The 11726-nt window shown below is 38.9% G+C and overlaps 1 protein-coding gene across 3 annotated transcripts; it reads left to right on the top strand.

The window, feature by feature from the left end:
* Positions 1-343: 343 nt before the first annotated feature.
* On the top strand, positions 344-11549 carry gprc5bb (G protein-coupled receptor, class C, group 5, member Bb). Of its 3 annotated transcripts, none has more exons than XR_010094061.1 (5): positions 344-457; positions 560-1113; positions 1829-2939; positions 6188-6279; positions 8182-8292. XR_010094061.1 is itself a non-coding variant. In XM_063476695.1 (5 exons), the coding sequence occupies exons 3-5, from the start codon at positions 1829-1831 to the stop codon at positions 8460-8462; spliced, it is 1269 nt and encodes a 422-aa protein (XP_063332765.1). In that variant the 5' UTR covers positions 344-457; positions 656-1113; the 3' UTR covers positions 8463-11549. The 3 variants fall into 3 exon arrangements, 2 of the variants coding, with proteins under 2 accessions (XP_063332765.1, XP_063332764.1); XM_063476695.1 differs by lacking the exon at positions 6188-6279 and adding an exon at positions 8418-11549 and having other exon boundaries at positions 656-1113; positions 8182-8294; XM_063476694.1 differs by lacking the exon at positions 6188-6279 and adding an exon at positions 8418-11549 and having other exon boundaries at positions 8182-8294.
* The last annotated feature ends 177 nt before the right edge of the window (positions 11550-11726 follow it).

The following is an 11726-nucleotide window of genomic DNA, read 5'->3' as shown; positions in this document are numbered from 1 at the left end:
ATCCAGTCTATGCTTTACTTATTTGTGTACCACAAACCAGCTTTGTTTGTTCCTGCCTGCCCACTATCACTGAGCTCATACGTCTGTCAGAACCAGTTTCTCACACACTAATCCAAACTGGCTCAGTGACAATGGTAGCTGCTCATTATGACTTTCCCAATGCCGTGTCCCTTTCTAACATCACATGCAGGGTAAGGGATTACTCCTGTCTAAGCAGACTTGGCTGAATCATGTCTTCCAGAAGATTATGCAACACTCTACTAGAATAGATACATGGCCACAAGGCTCACCTATGTAGACTGACCACGTGACCCCCCTTCATTTTATATCATGTTGACACATGCAAACAATCAATAGACATCTTGCCACCTGAAAAAATAGCTTTGGTATAATTTATTGATGAAATATGAATCTATACCTCCCACAACTATGGGTGTGCGGAAGACTTTTACAAGTGGTAAGAGGAAGATGTGGGAGCTTGAATGTGCAAATTAGTGACTAATCCAGGGCTGACTGTGAGATGTTTGTGTACTGTACTTATTTCCTATCTTCTTCCTAGTTATACAGGTGCATCTGCAAATCATACTCAACATACTCCCAGTGTGTGGGTGAACAAAAGTAAGCTGGGATTGCATCTCTGTTGACACCTCCACAGATTCAGCGTGAAGCAGGGAGAGAGAGCGGCGCAGACATGCAGACAGAATGGATAGAAAGACGACAGAGGGAGCGAGAGAGTGAGGCAGAGAGTGAGAGAGACGAGTGAAAGAGACAGAAGATATATTTGACTGTGTGGGTGTGTGAAGTATCAAGGCATGCATCATAATTGTGGATTCTTCTTGGAGCAGCTGGACAAGTCAGTGCATCAGCAGGAGATTTACTGGTCTTTCAAATTGTGTTATTTTGTACTTTAAAACAGTGGAAGCTGTGAGCACAGACAGCGACATTTTGAAAGACAAAATGGAAACCGACTTGTTTCTGCTGCCTCAAGGATTTCATTAACAGGGAATACAAAATTACTTCAACTAACTGAAGTGATGCCAAAAATGATTTGTGGAAAATTATGATACCTCTGCACCCTCAATAATAGGAAATCAAGTGAAGACTTTATCTGAGGTGAGTTTGAGATTCTTAGAAAAATCAAACTGTGTTGAAATGTTGATGATGTTTTGTTTATTTTTTTTTATTTGGTTTGTGCTTGTGTTCATTATGTGTATTAACTTATTCTTATATTTCAGTTTCAGACCTTAAAAGGACATTTCTGCCTTTGCTTGTTTACAGTTTGAGGTTTAAAACTTTTTTTTTACAATGTTGAATTAATTGGGTTTATACTGTGATTGGAGTCATTTAAGGAAACCTTTTAACCAATGTGATTCTCACTAATCAGTACAAACACTGAGTCTGTGTGTGTGTCTGCATATTCCTATGTTTTTCTGTGATTTGGGGTACTGAACTCGACTTCTCAAAAGCCCAGTGTGCAATGTAGCCAGCCCACGCTGTTTCCCGTTTCCATGGAAACTATTGCCCAGTGCTAAAAGCAGTTCTGTCGTGTGGATTGAATGCGCGAGTATGTGTCTGTGTGTGTTTGAAACATCTCACACAACAGGTATATTGGATGTTAACAGATATTGACTGCTGTTTCTACGGTGTTGTGAGGATGCAGTAGGAACTAATATGCAGAAATTTACCTTCACACTCACATCCCTGCCTCCCTCTTCTCTGGAGCTTTCACCCCAGTGTAACCTTCCTGTACTTGTATCTTTGTCTCTTTCTTTTAACCCTTTCTCTGTCTCTTCTCACCAGTACACTTTTTTCTGTCTCTGTCTCTAAGATGGCTCTCAGCCACATTATCATCTGCCTCCTGCCACTCATTTGCTATGGGTCATCCCACCCCTCTCCTCCGCCACCTCCTCCCCGGGGATGCAGTGTGGATGTGGATCCTCCATACAGGGTGCTCTGCGACCTGGAATCAGTCTGGGGTGTTGTTCTGGAGACTGTGGCCTGCAGCGGTGGTCTCACATCAGTGGTCCTCGCTGTGCTCCTGCTAGTCAAGATGCGCTCCATTTCTGATCCTGCCAAGCGCTCCAGCCTGGGGCCTCTACTCCTGCTTCTGGGCACACTTCTTGGGCTTTTTACCATCTCTCTGGCTTTCCTGGTGGGGAAGAACCAGGCGCTCTGTGTGGTTCGAAGGGCCTTCTGGGGACCCCTTTTTGCCCTCTGCTTTTCCAGCTTACTAGTGCAGGGTGTGAGGCTCAGAAGGCTGGTAGCTGGAAAGGCAAGCCCATCTGGCAGCTCCCTTGCAGCACTCGGTCTGGCCTTGGCCTTGGTTCAGGGGATAATCTCTGCCGAATGGGTGCTGCTGACTGTAGTTAGGGAGGGTCACCCAGCCTGTGAATATCCACCTTTAGACTTTGCCCTTACCTGCAGTTACACTTTGGGGCTTCTTCTCATAGCCATGGGTCTCTCTCTTGGGGTGGTGCTTTGTGGTGGAGAGCTGGCAGTAGATGGAGGAAGTGGCAATGACGAAGACAGAGAAGGAGATAGTGAAAAACGGAAATGGAAGTGTAACGCAATCTGGCTCGTCCTGTCCAGTCTCGCATCAGCATTGCTATGGGTGGCCTGGCTGGGGTTTTACCTTTACGGCAGCCAGACGTTAAGGGGGAGGGGGAACAGAGAGAGGGGAGGGGGGAATAAGGATGCAAAAGTGTTTGATGAGCCTGCACTGGCTGTCGCCCTGGTTATTCAGGGATGGCTTCTGCTCCTGTTCCACGCTATCCCAGAGACTCACCTGTGTCTCCTGAAAACTTCACAATCCGACACGCAAGACTTCTTTGACACCAGTCACACGTCTCCTCCTTCACATTACGGAGATGAGCTCCCTGCACATTCGCACCGATCCTTCCAAGAGAACCAGGCCTTTTCAATGGAGGAACACAGTGCAAGTAAGCCTATGTGACGTGTGTGCATGTCTATACCTGAGTGACAGAGATAACTAATCTAACAAAAAGGGAACTTATTAGGTCATAGTTTCAATATGTTAGGTTGAGAGCAAAATACGTTTAGCATTTGAGTGTTTTACAGTAAATTATGAGACCACTGTTGCTAGGCAACTGGCAACAAAAATGGGGACTGTGACAACCTTATGAAGAGAAATGAAAAAGGAGAAAACAACAAAAGTAATTCATGTGGTTTGTCTTTTTAAAATCTTAGACACGTTACATAAAATTGAAATAAATCGTTTTAATTGATTGAATACATTTAATGTTACAGTTCCAAATTAGTTTTATTAATAATTTATAAAATAATATTAATTAAAATAAAATTATGTTAGATCAATCTGAATATCAATTAGATATAAAAATTGGTATCTTACAACCACATTTACATTTTTCCCATTAAAACTCTTTGAGCCTCTTACGAGTTCATGAAAACACAAGGTTAACCAAAATATTTCAAGTCAAGTGGGGACTGAAAATGGGAAATTTATGTATGAAAAATCTGATGGGTGCATGGTTATGGTGCATGACACACTACTGCCCAGGTCTTTGCTGCTTGTCAATCCTCTGCTTTTAATCACTTTTTTTTTTTACAGTAATAACTGAACTAATCCTACATTGAATTGCAGGCCAGTTTTCCATTCATCATACACGAAAATAACTACATCACCATCCAACCATGAATGGCAAGTAGTCTTGTTTACAGACAGGGAAGCTCAATTCTAGGTACTGTATGGGAAGAATCCAATTAAACCTCAGAAAATGTCTGATTTTTCAACAGGCTTTTACTGCAGTACAGTTATGAGTCATCTCACTTTGATTGCTCGCTATATTTATTTGAAGCGAGATGCACAGATGAAGAGCTAAGCCTCGATAAGCCAGGATAAACAAAGAGTGAAGGGAATAGAAAGGCACATGCAGTCTCCAGCATGATGATGATATTTGGTGGTCATTTTAGACTTCTTAATAGGCAGTCAGATCTAGAAGAAAGAGAAATTTAAAAGAGAATTTAATTTGTGGTTGAAAGCAAAAGGTAAAGGTTTCTCTTAGTTATATAACTGATAATGTAGTCTAAGCTATGTTTTAAAAACCGTGAGTTTGTAAGGGCAGCTGGTGAGTGTGTGTAATACCTAAAAATGATCCACTTCTCAGTTTATGAAAAAGAAAAAAAAAACCCCATACAAACAAAAGAACCAAACAACAATAAAAATACTGCTTGTGTCTCATTCCCATTCGCTGCTCCATATTAAGTCATGTTATGTAGACGAGTGTGAACTGAGCTCAGTCGCAAAATGGAAAAAAGAAAAACACCACCAACAGCAAACACTCTTGGACACTAATGGTGTGACTTTCTAAGTGCCAATTTATTGCATAATTGCTAATGCATCATTTAAATGAAAGATCAAAATCAGCAAAATAAATAAATACTGCTAAGCATTTTTTGTGATTAAGACATAATATACTGAGCAATACTAACAAATCCTTTCAAGACAGTTTAAGTTGCAGTGCACTGCTCTCATTTTTCTTTTGATGCAGTACTTGATAGTATGCGAGGGCTGGATGGTGACCTTCCGTTGTACAGTTTTTTGTGAGGCACTGTGGGATACTTGTACCTTTGCACTGGGGCACATGGGCAATATAGTTCCTAAAGGAGAATTTTGCTAAAAAAATCTCAGTCAAATGAGAAGTTTGAGTCTCATTCTATTGTTACATGTTTTATCATTCACTATTAAGGTTAGTATATGTAGTGAATCATTCTGGAATTTCTGACACAGTCATAACATTTATTAAAAAATGATTCACAGTTTAGCAGGTCTTTACTCTCCATCCAGGTCTCCATAGACAAACTCTGTGCACCTACACATGTAACCAAATGACTTTTCAAAGTACTATTACTAAATCTCTAGGTTAAACTATTTGTTTTGAGTTTAATTTATTTCCCCTAACATAAATGAAACAAATAAAAAACAAAAGACAATTCAAACGTGTAAAAATGGAACATACTATAGACTAAGAAAAACTTAGATTCTTCTTGAATTGTTGCACTTAAATAAACAGTAAATACAACATAGCACAGATATTTAACACAAACAAGTTGTGTATTATCTTATTGTGCCATAAAAATGATAACACAGATCTTACATTGCTGGGAAATGGGAAATGTTTTGTTATCTTTTTGTTTCAGTGTCTGTAGTGTGGAATTTATTCATGAACAGAGAAAAACATGGGATTCCACTTACCCTCTACAAACCCAACCAAAATGCAGATCTGCACATTTTATGGCTTATAAATAATACATAAGGACTAAACTAATGAGGTCACATTACATGAGGAAAAGCTAAGTAGGAAATGATTCAGTCATAACCATGCAGGTGTTTTTATATACTCCAATCAGACCACTGCTCAGGTGAAGAGAAACTGTAAAAATGAGTGCAGACAGTCTGAACAATGGAAATAAAAAAAGAATCCAATGTTTGCAAAACATGCTGAAACTGAGAATTTAAAAAAAATGCTAATTTTTGATTTGATATTAGCAACGGCTTTCAAAAACACTGGAAAGGGGGTTGTTTATCAAACCCTTCTTCATCAAGCACGTCTTTCAAGTCAAGTCAAGTGGCTTTATTGTCATTTCAACCATGTGCAGTGGTACAGTACACAGCGTTCCTCCAAGACCATGATGCTACATATAACAGACAATCAACACAGGACTACATAAAGTGCAAGCATGCAAAAACTGCAAAAAAACAAAACAGTACAACACCAGGCAGTACAGAACGATAAAGCCAGAAGACAGTGCAGACACAACACTGTATCTCCAAAAGTTGATTCTGTTCATCTGGACGTAGCGTTTTGTGGGAGAAACGTTTCGTCACTCATCCAAGTGACTTCTTCAGTCTCAGCTGACTGCAGGTTTTCCCAGTCTTATAACCAGTACATTTGCATAATGACTGAAACCAGCCCAGTGAAGGAACAATGGGCTGGGAAGTCAGTTCCTTAATCTTAATTATGCAAATTCTCATGACCATTGATCAACAACCACTGACCAAAACCCACTGATCAAAGCCCACTGATCAATGGCCATGAGGACCATTCACAGAGAGTTGGGGAATGGCTGCAATCACAGCATTGTAAGATGGTGACAGATGTACCCTTAGGCCCCCTCCTCGATTCAGAGATGGTCTTTCCCTTTTCAGGTAAATGGCCTCCTTGACTCCGCGCTCAAACCAGCGTTCCTCCCTGTCCAGGATGTGTACATCCTCATCATTGAAAGAGTGTCCACTGGCCTGTAGGTGTAAATAGACTGCAGAGTCCTGGCCTGACGAGGTGGCTCTTCTGTGTTGTGCCATCCTCTTAGCCAGAAGTTGTTTGGTTTTCCCGATGTAGAGACTGAGGTTGGGCTGCTAACATGTCTGACTTACTAAAAAAATTCAAAACATGAGCTCCTGCATTGCACAGTGAGAGATGTTAAAGTTGGCTGTTGTAATGGTCTTGCAACCAAAGATAGCCTGGGACAAAATTCTGACAGTGTTAGAAATCAAGGATAACTATCTCACAATTTCACGGTAGCTGTGACCTACTTCAATTAAATAACCAGCCAACCAGGAATGCAGCTGAAATGACGCACTAATCAACTCAACACCAGCAGTTCTTTTTTTTTTAAATACAGCATGTCAACAGCTGCCTTTGTGAAAGCAACTAAGGGAATGTAGTGGAAACAAATAGCAAAGCACCTGTGCGTCATAGCTCATGACAGAGCAGTTTTCATTAAGCACAGAGTCTACATGAACCAAACTTGATTTCCAGCCCAGGTATATTAAATCCGTGTCACATAGTGCGGCGTGAAATGAACTTATACAAATCAGAACGCCAGCAAATTTAAAGGGTTCAGTCTTTGCAGGAGACTCAATATCAACGCTAACAAGAAGAAACCTTGGACGTCACTAGACTGAGTATGAGCAGTCATCTGCCTCAATCTATCTATAAAAAGAGAGTGAAACAAAGGGCACTGAGCAACAGCAACAGTATGTACTGAGCAGGTTTGTAAGTGACTGCAAATCAGAAACATGCAGGAAACAGAGATGCCTGTAGAAAAGAACAGAGGCAGAAAGGACAAAGAGGGGAAAAAAAACAGAATCAGTAGGCATGAAGTAATTGAGAAACAAGTGTGGGAAATAAATGCATGACATGAAAAGAGAACAGAACAAAGAAGGGAACAAAACAAGTGTTCAATTAATTCAAATGAGTCAAAATGTAGAACTGAATTCATTTAAATTGCTTACTGCTATTAGCAGTAAGCAATTTTGTTATGGAAAGGCACCCAGCTACATCTCACTGCATTAAGAATAACTTAAATTATAGTGATGTGGGAAAAAAAGAAAATCTTCAATGGACTCAATGCAGTCCTGTGACAAACTAAGTACAGCCCATGATTCAATTACTGGTTGAACCACTTTTGGCAACAATACAATACAACACACCTCTCACAAGGTCACACCAAAGCATTTCAACTGGGCGAAAGGCATTTTGGCCAAACATCTTCACTTTAATTTTGTCTGTCCGAACGATATTGTTCCACAAATCCTGTAGTTTGCTGAGATGCAACTTTGCAAACCTAAGCCATGCTACCATGCTCTTTTTAAGAGAAGCTTTATTCTGGCAGCCCTTCTAAACAAGCCATACTTCTTGTCTTTTTTAACTGTGCTGTCAAGAATTTAAATATTTAGCAAGTTATTTTTTCCTCTAAACACTACACGGCCTTACCTTGGGGTGAATTTACTGGGATGTTTGCTGGGAAGATTGTGGCACCTGAATGCTTCAGATCAACAAACCACCAACCCATGTGGTTGGTGCCACACGAACCAGTGATCAACAAATCAAGTGCATTTGATTAGCAGCAACCGGATGCTACTTACCCTCTTAATTCTTATGGAAGCAGTAAGGGTGTACTTAGTGGCTAACACAATGCAGAGTCCTCTGACAAGTTTCTCTTTCACATGGCTGTAGTTTATTCATCCAAATAAAGATCACAGGAGAGTTGCACAGCATCCCTTACAAAGGTATATGATCAGTATGAAAGTTATACTTAAAATCAGCTGCTTGAACTTTCAAGGTTATGGAATAATTATAATCAGATGACACATTGGTTATTCTTAGTACCAAATGCATCTTTTGCGTGTGTGCGTGCCAGCTCTCCGAAGCGGAACATACCACGGCAGCCATGGAAGTATGCGTCCTGGTATCGCCTTCAGAGGGCATGTCTACCAACCTACCGAGATGGCTCTAGTGATGAACGGTGGTACAGTAAGTATGCCATAAATACAAACTGCGTTTTTGCCTCTAAATCACTCTGGAATAAAATTACTGTACAGTAGATTAGATACAGTAGAATGCTGTACTTTCTCACTACTTGTTCATGTCTTTTAGATGCCCACAGCCCCAGTTAACTACACTGGACGACGGTTATGGTAATATACGGGGCAAATGTTGAAGAGGACACACTTCAGTCATATTTTTGAGGGAAGAAGTATTAAAGACGGTACATATCACAAAGAAGCGACTTCATACGAGATAGCTATGTTTACTGTGTTTGTGTTTTTCGCCACACATGTGCAGATTTGGCATTTTAAAAAGAAACTAGTGGTATTTTTGCCTACATTTTCCCGAAGGCTTTTTTGATGGATGTAAAGGAACAAGAGCGGGAAGAGAAAGCGACATCTCTCAGTAAAGTGATATTTTTCGATGATGCATTTTTCGATGAACACATGTAATCTGAATTATAATACATACACACAAGAACAAGAAGTCTATTAGCACAACTAAATGTTATATTTAAAGTGTTTTTAAAAATTATATTGTATTAAAAGAGAGATATTGAATGACCTGTTGTTAAACCATGACAGAGTTGAGCTTAGAGGAAGATTTGAATATGTTGAGGTAAACTCTTTTGCCTGAGCAGCACCAAACCAGTGCTGCAACATTCTAACCTTTGTTTATCAACCATGCTTACTTCATAAAAATGCACTTTGTATATCATTTTATTTATTTATTTTTTTTGTTTGCATTCAAGCTACAACTACAAATAAGCCGTTAGGATAGGTATGTAAAATACCTGCTTACGCCCACAATGCTTGCACAGCCTCTGTTTTTCATCCTGGAAAGTCCCAAAGGATTCGCATAGTGATTTTCTCTCTATCTCTCGCCTTTCCAATATAAGTACTGTTGGGCAGCTTGCCACATTCACAGTGTTTACTCATAAAGGCTTTGTATTCAGCAGATCTCGTGCAGGGCTGTGGAGGACTATCAAATAGATTTTAAAAGGTGAATAAAAACTCTACAGCTTGTGGATTGTTTTTTTTAAACAAGGTTCATTTTTAATAAGCCTATGATAAAAAGCCATTTAATACTGCAGCACTAATCCTGCAGTATTAGTAAATAGGGTTTACTGTTAGAGGCTGTGATTTTGCACTTTATCAGCACTGATTACATCTGAGAATTGTGATATTTGACATTACTGGACATGCATGTAAAAGCACAGTTTAAAGGTAATGTATTTTGTCAAAACATAAGTGTTTTGTTTTCTAGAATTTTAATAACTGTATACTGAAGAAAATGACCAGTTGTTTTGAGTTTCTAATAAATTTGCATTGGAGAGATCATTGACAAAACAGTCTCACCCCTTTAAGCCAATAAGTCAGAAAATTTACATTTAAAAATCAAAAATTTTCAGGACAATAAAGCAAATCCCATTGCTGAGGAAGGCCAGGTATGTGTAAACCTAAAAGAAACAGGTAACAGTTTCTGTGGTCAGACTGTTTTGTCTTGCAGAGGTTGTTGTGCATTATAAACATTTTTAGAAAATGAACACAGAAAATGGCAGAAAAAGTGAACCCTTTGGAATTAGACATCTAATTTTTTTATTGGGTTTTTATCCATTAACTGGTGGTAAGAAATAAACAGCTGTCATTAGTCTTCAATAAACATAGTGAATATATATTCACAAAGGAAAAAAAAAATGAACCTTGGATCTTATGCCTCCCTAAACTGTCATATAACGATGCTCCTGGGTTCATTTTAGGATTAAATTTCACTGAAATCATTCTGTAGTACACTGGTTAATAAATTAATTCCAGAAAGCCATAAAATGTATATAAAAGACGGCTGTAGCTTCCGAGTCTGATAAGTAAAGCTAGTGCCAAAGTGCCTTAAACATGGGTCCTTTCTAATGGTCAGCAGGGGCCCTTGATGTTGCAAAAAGAAGTCAAAATTGATAAAAGTCTGAGCTCCCTTGATTCCCACCTTTGTAAGGACTTTCCCTATGAGTTTAAGGTCTTAATCGGTTGTTTCACATTTTTAGACTACAACAAGACATTCATTTTGTGTATTATGGTCCCACTTCAGTCAAAATGACAACAAAGCAGGCTTTACAGTATGTTGGCAAGACCGAGATGGTGATTTTACTTCAGGTTAGGCTTATTGTCCTTATTATTACCTTCTAACCTACCCTCTACTAGACTTCAGCTTAATACCACCCATCCTTACATTATACTGAAGCTTAATGGTGGTGATCATTTTTTGACTTGATAGCAAGGAGTCCCAGGCGCAACAGAAACAAAAGGGGCCCAAAATGATAACACTATGTGTGATATCAAATGTGAGTTTACATGTAGGGTTATTTTGATAATTCCAAAGGGTTTTCTTGCATTTTCTTCCCACTTTACAGTTAAACTTTAAATTCCATGAAACAAAATGAAAAGATTTGGCATAACTGTAAATTTAACTGGAAACCTTTGATATTTTGGGCCAGATTTGCTGACGTATTGCACAAGCAGAAATTGGGTTTTGGTGTGAAAAAAACAGTAACATCAGTATTAACAAAGACATTGCAGTAACAAGATTGCATGTCAGAGGTGGGATTTCAGAGATTTTTGTGACCGACCCAGTCATGATATTTTACACTGAAAAACAGCATATCATATGTTTTGCAATTGATATTATAATGAACTGAAAGTGGGTGTGTTTAGATAACTAACCACACCTGTAAGTGCTATTTGGGGATAGTGCTCACACACTATTTTGTCCTGTTTAGTAAATCAGGCCCATTTAATTACAATGCTGAAAAGTTTGTGTTGAATTTAACCTATTAAGACTCAGTTACCTTTGAGACTGAATTTTGAATCCAATCCTGAACAAGTTAGTAAAATGAGGTTGAAAAGCAGTTCTCATAATGTTCTTCTCTAATCTTGAGACCATTTCTTCTTACTATAACACTAAACAACTAAACTGTGAGTGATTTTACTTTTGTGTAAAGCCGTGTGTTCTGATATAGTACAATGAAAATATGATCATTGTAGGATTTTTTTTAAATGTATTAAGCCTATATAACTGATTTTTAAACATGTACTGTAGTTGTTCCAAATGTGAAAAAGCACTGGTATTTCTTTTTTGAGATGCTCTTATAATGATAGCACTGTCACTGTTTTATGGCAGCATAACATGAATGTCTGTAATGTGATTTGCACAAAGTGACTAATACATCAGTGCACCTTTTCTGTTATATATTCCCTGGTGTTGTTGTTTTTATTGTTGGGATAACTATAAAGTCAGGTACTACTACATCTAGTTCAGATGTACGCTGCTCGTCAAGTGTTCAGTGCATTGTAACTGAATCACAAATAAAGAAAGAAATGGTACAACTGTTTTAACACCAAACTGGTTTCCAAGCAACACTTCAAG

The sequence above is a fragment of the Pelmatolapia mariae genome, linkage group LG6 (assembly GCF_036321145.2).
Source record: "Pelmatolapia mariae isolate MD_Pm_ZW linkage group LG6, Pm_UMD_F_2, whole genome shotgun sequence".
NCBI lineage: Eukaryota > Metazoa > Chordata > Actinopteri > Cichliformes > Cichlidae > Pelmatolapia > Pelmatolapia mariae.
The sequence above is the reverse complement of the archived record's forward strand: the minus strand, read 5'-3'. Positions and strand labels throughout refer to the sequence as shown.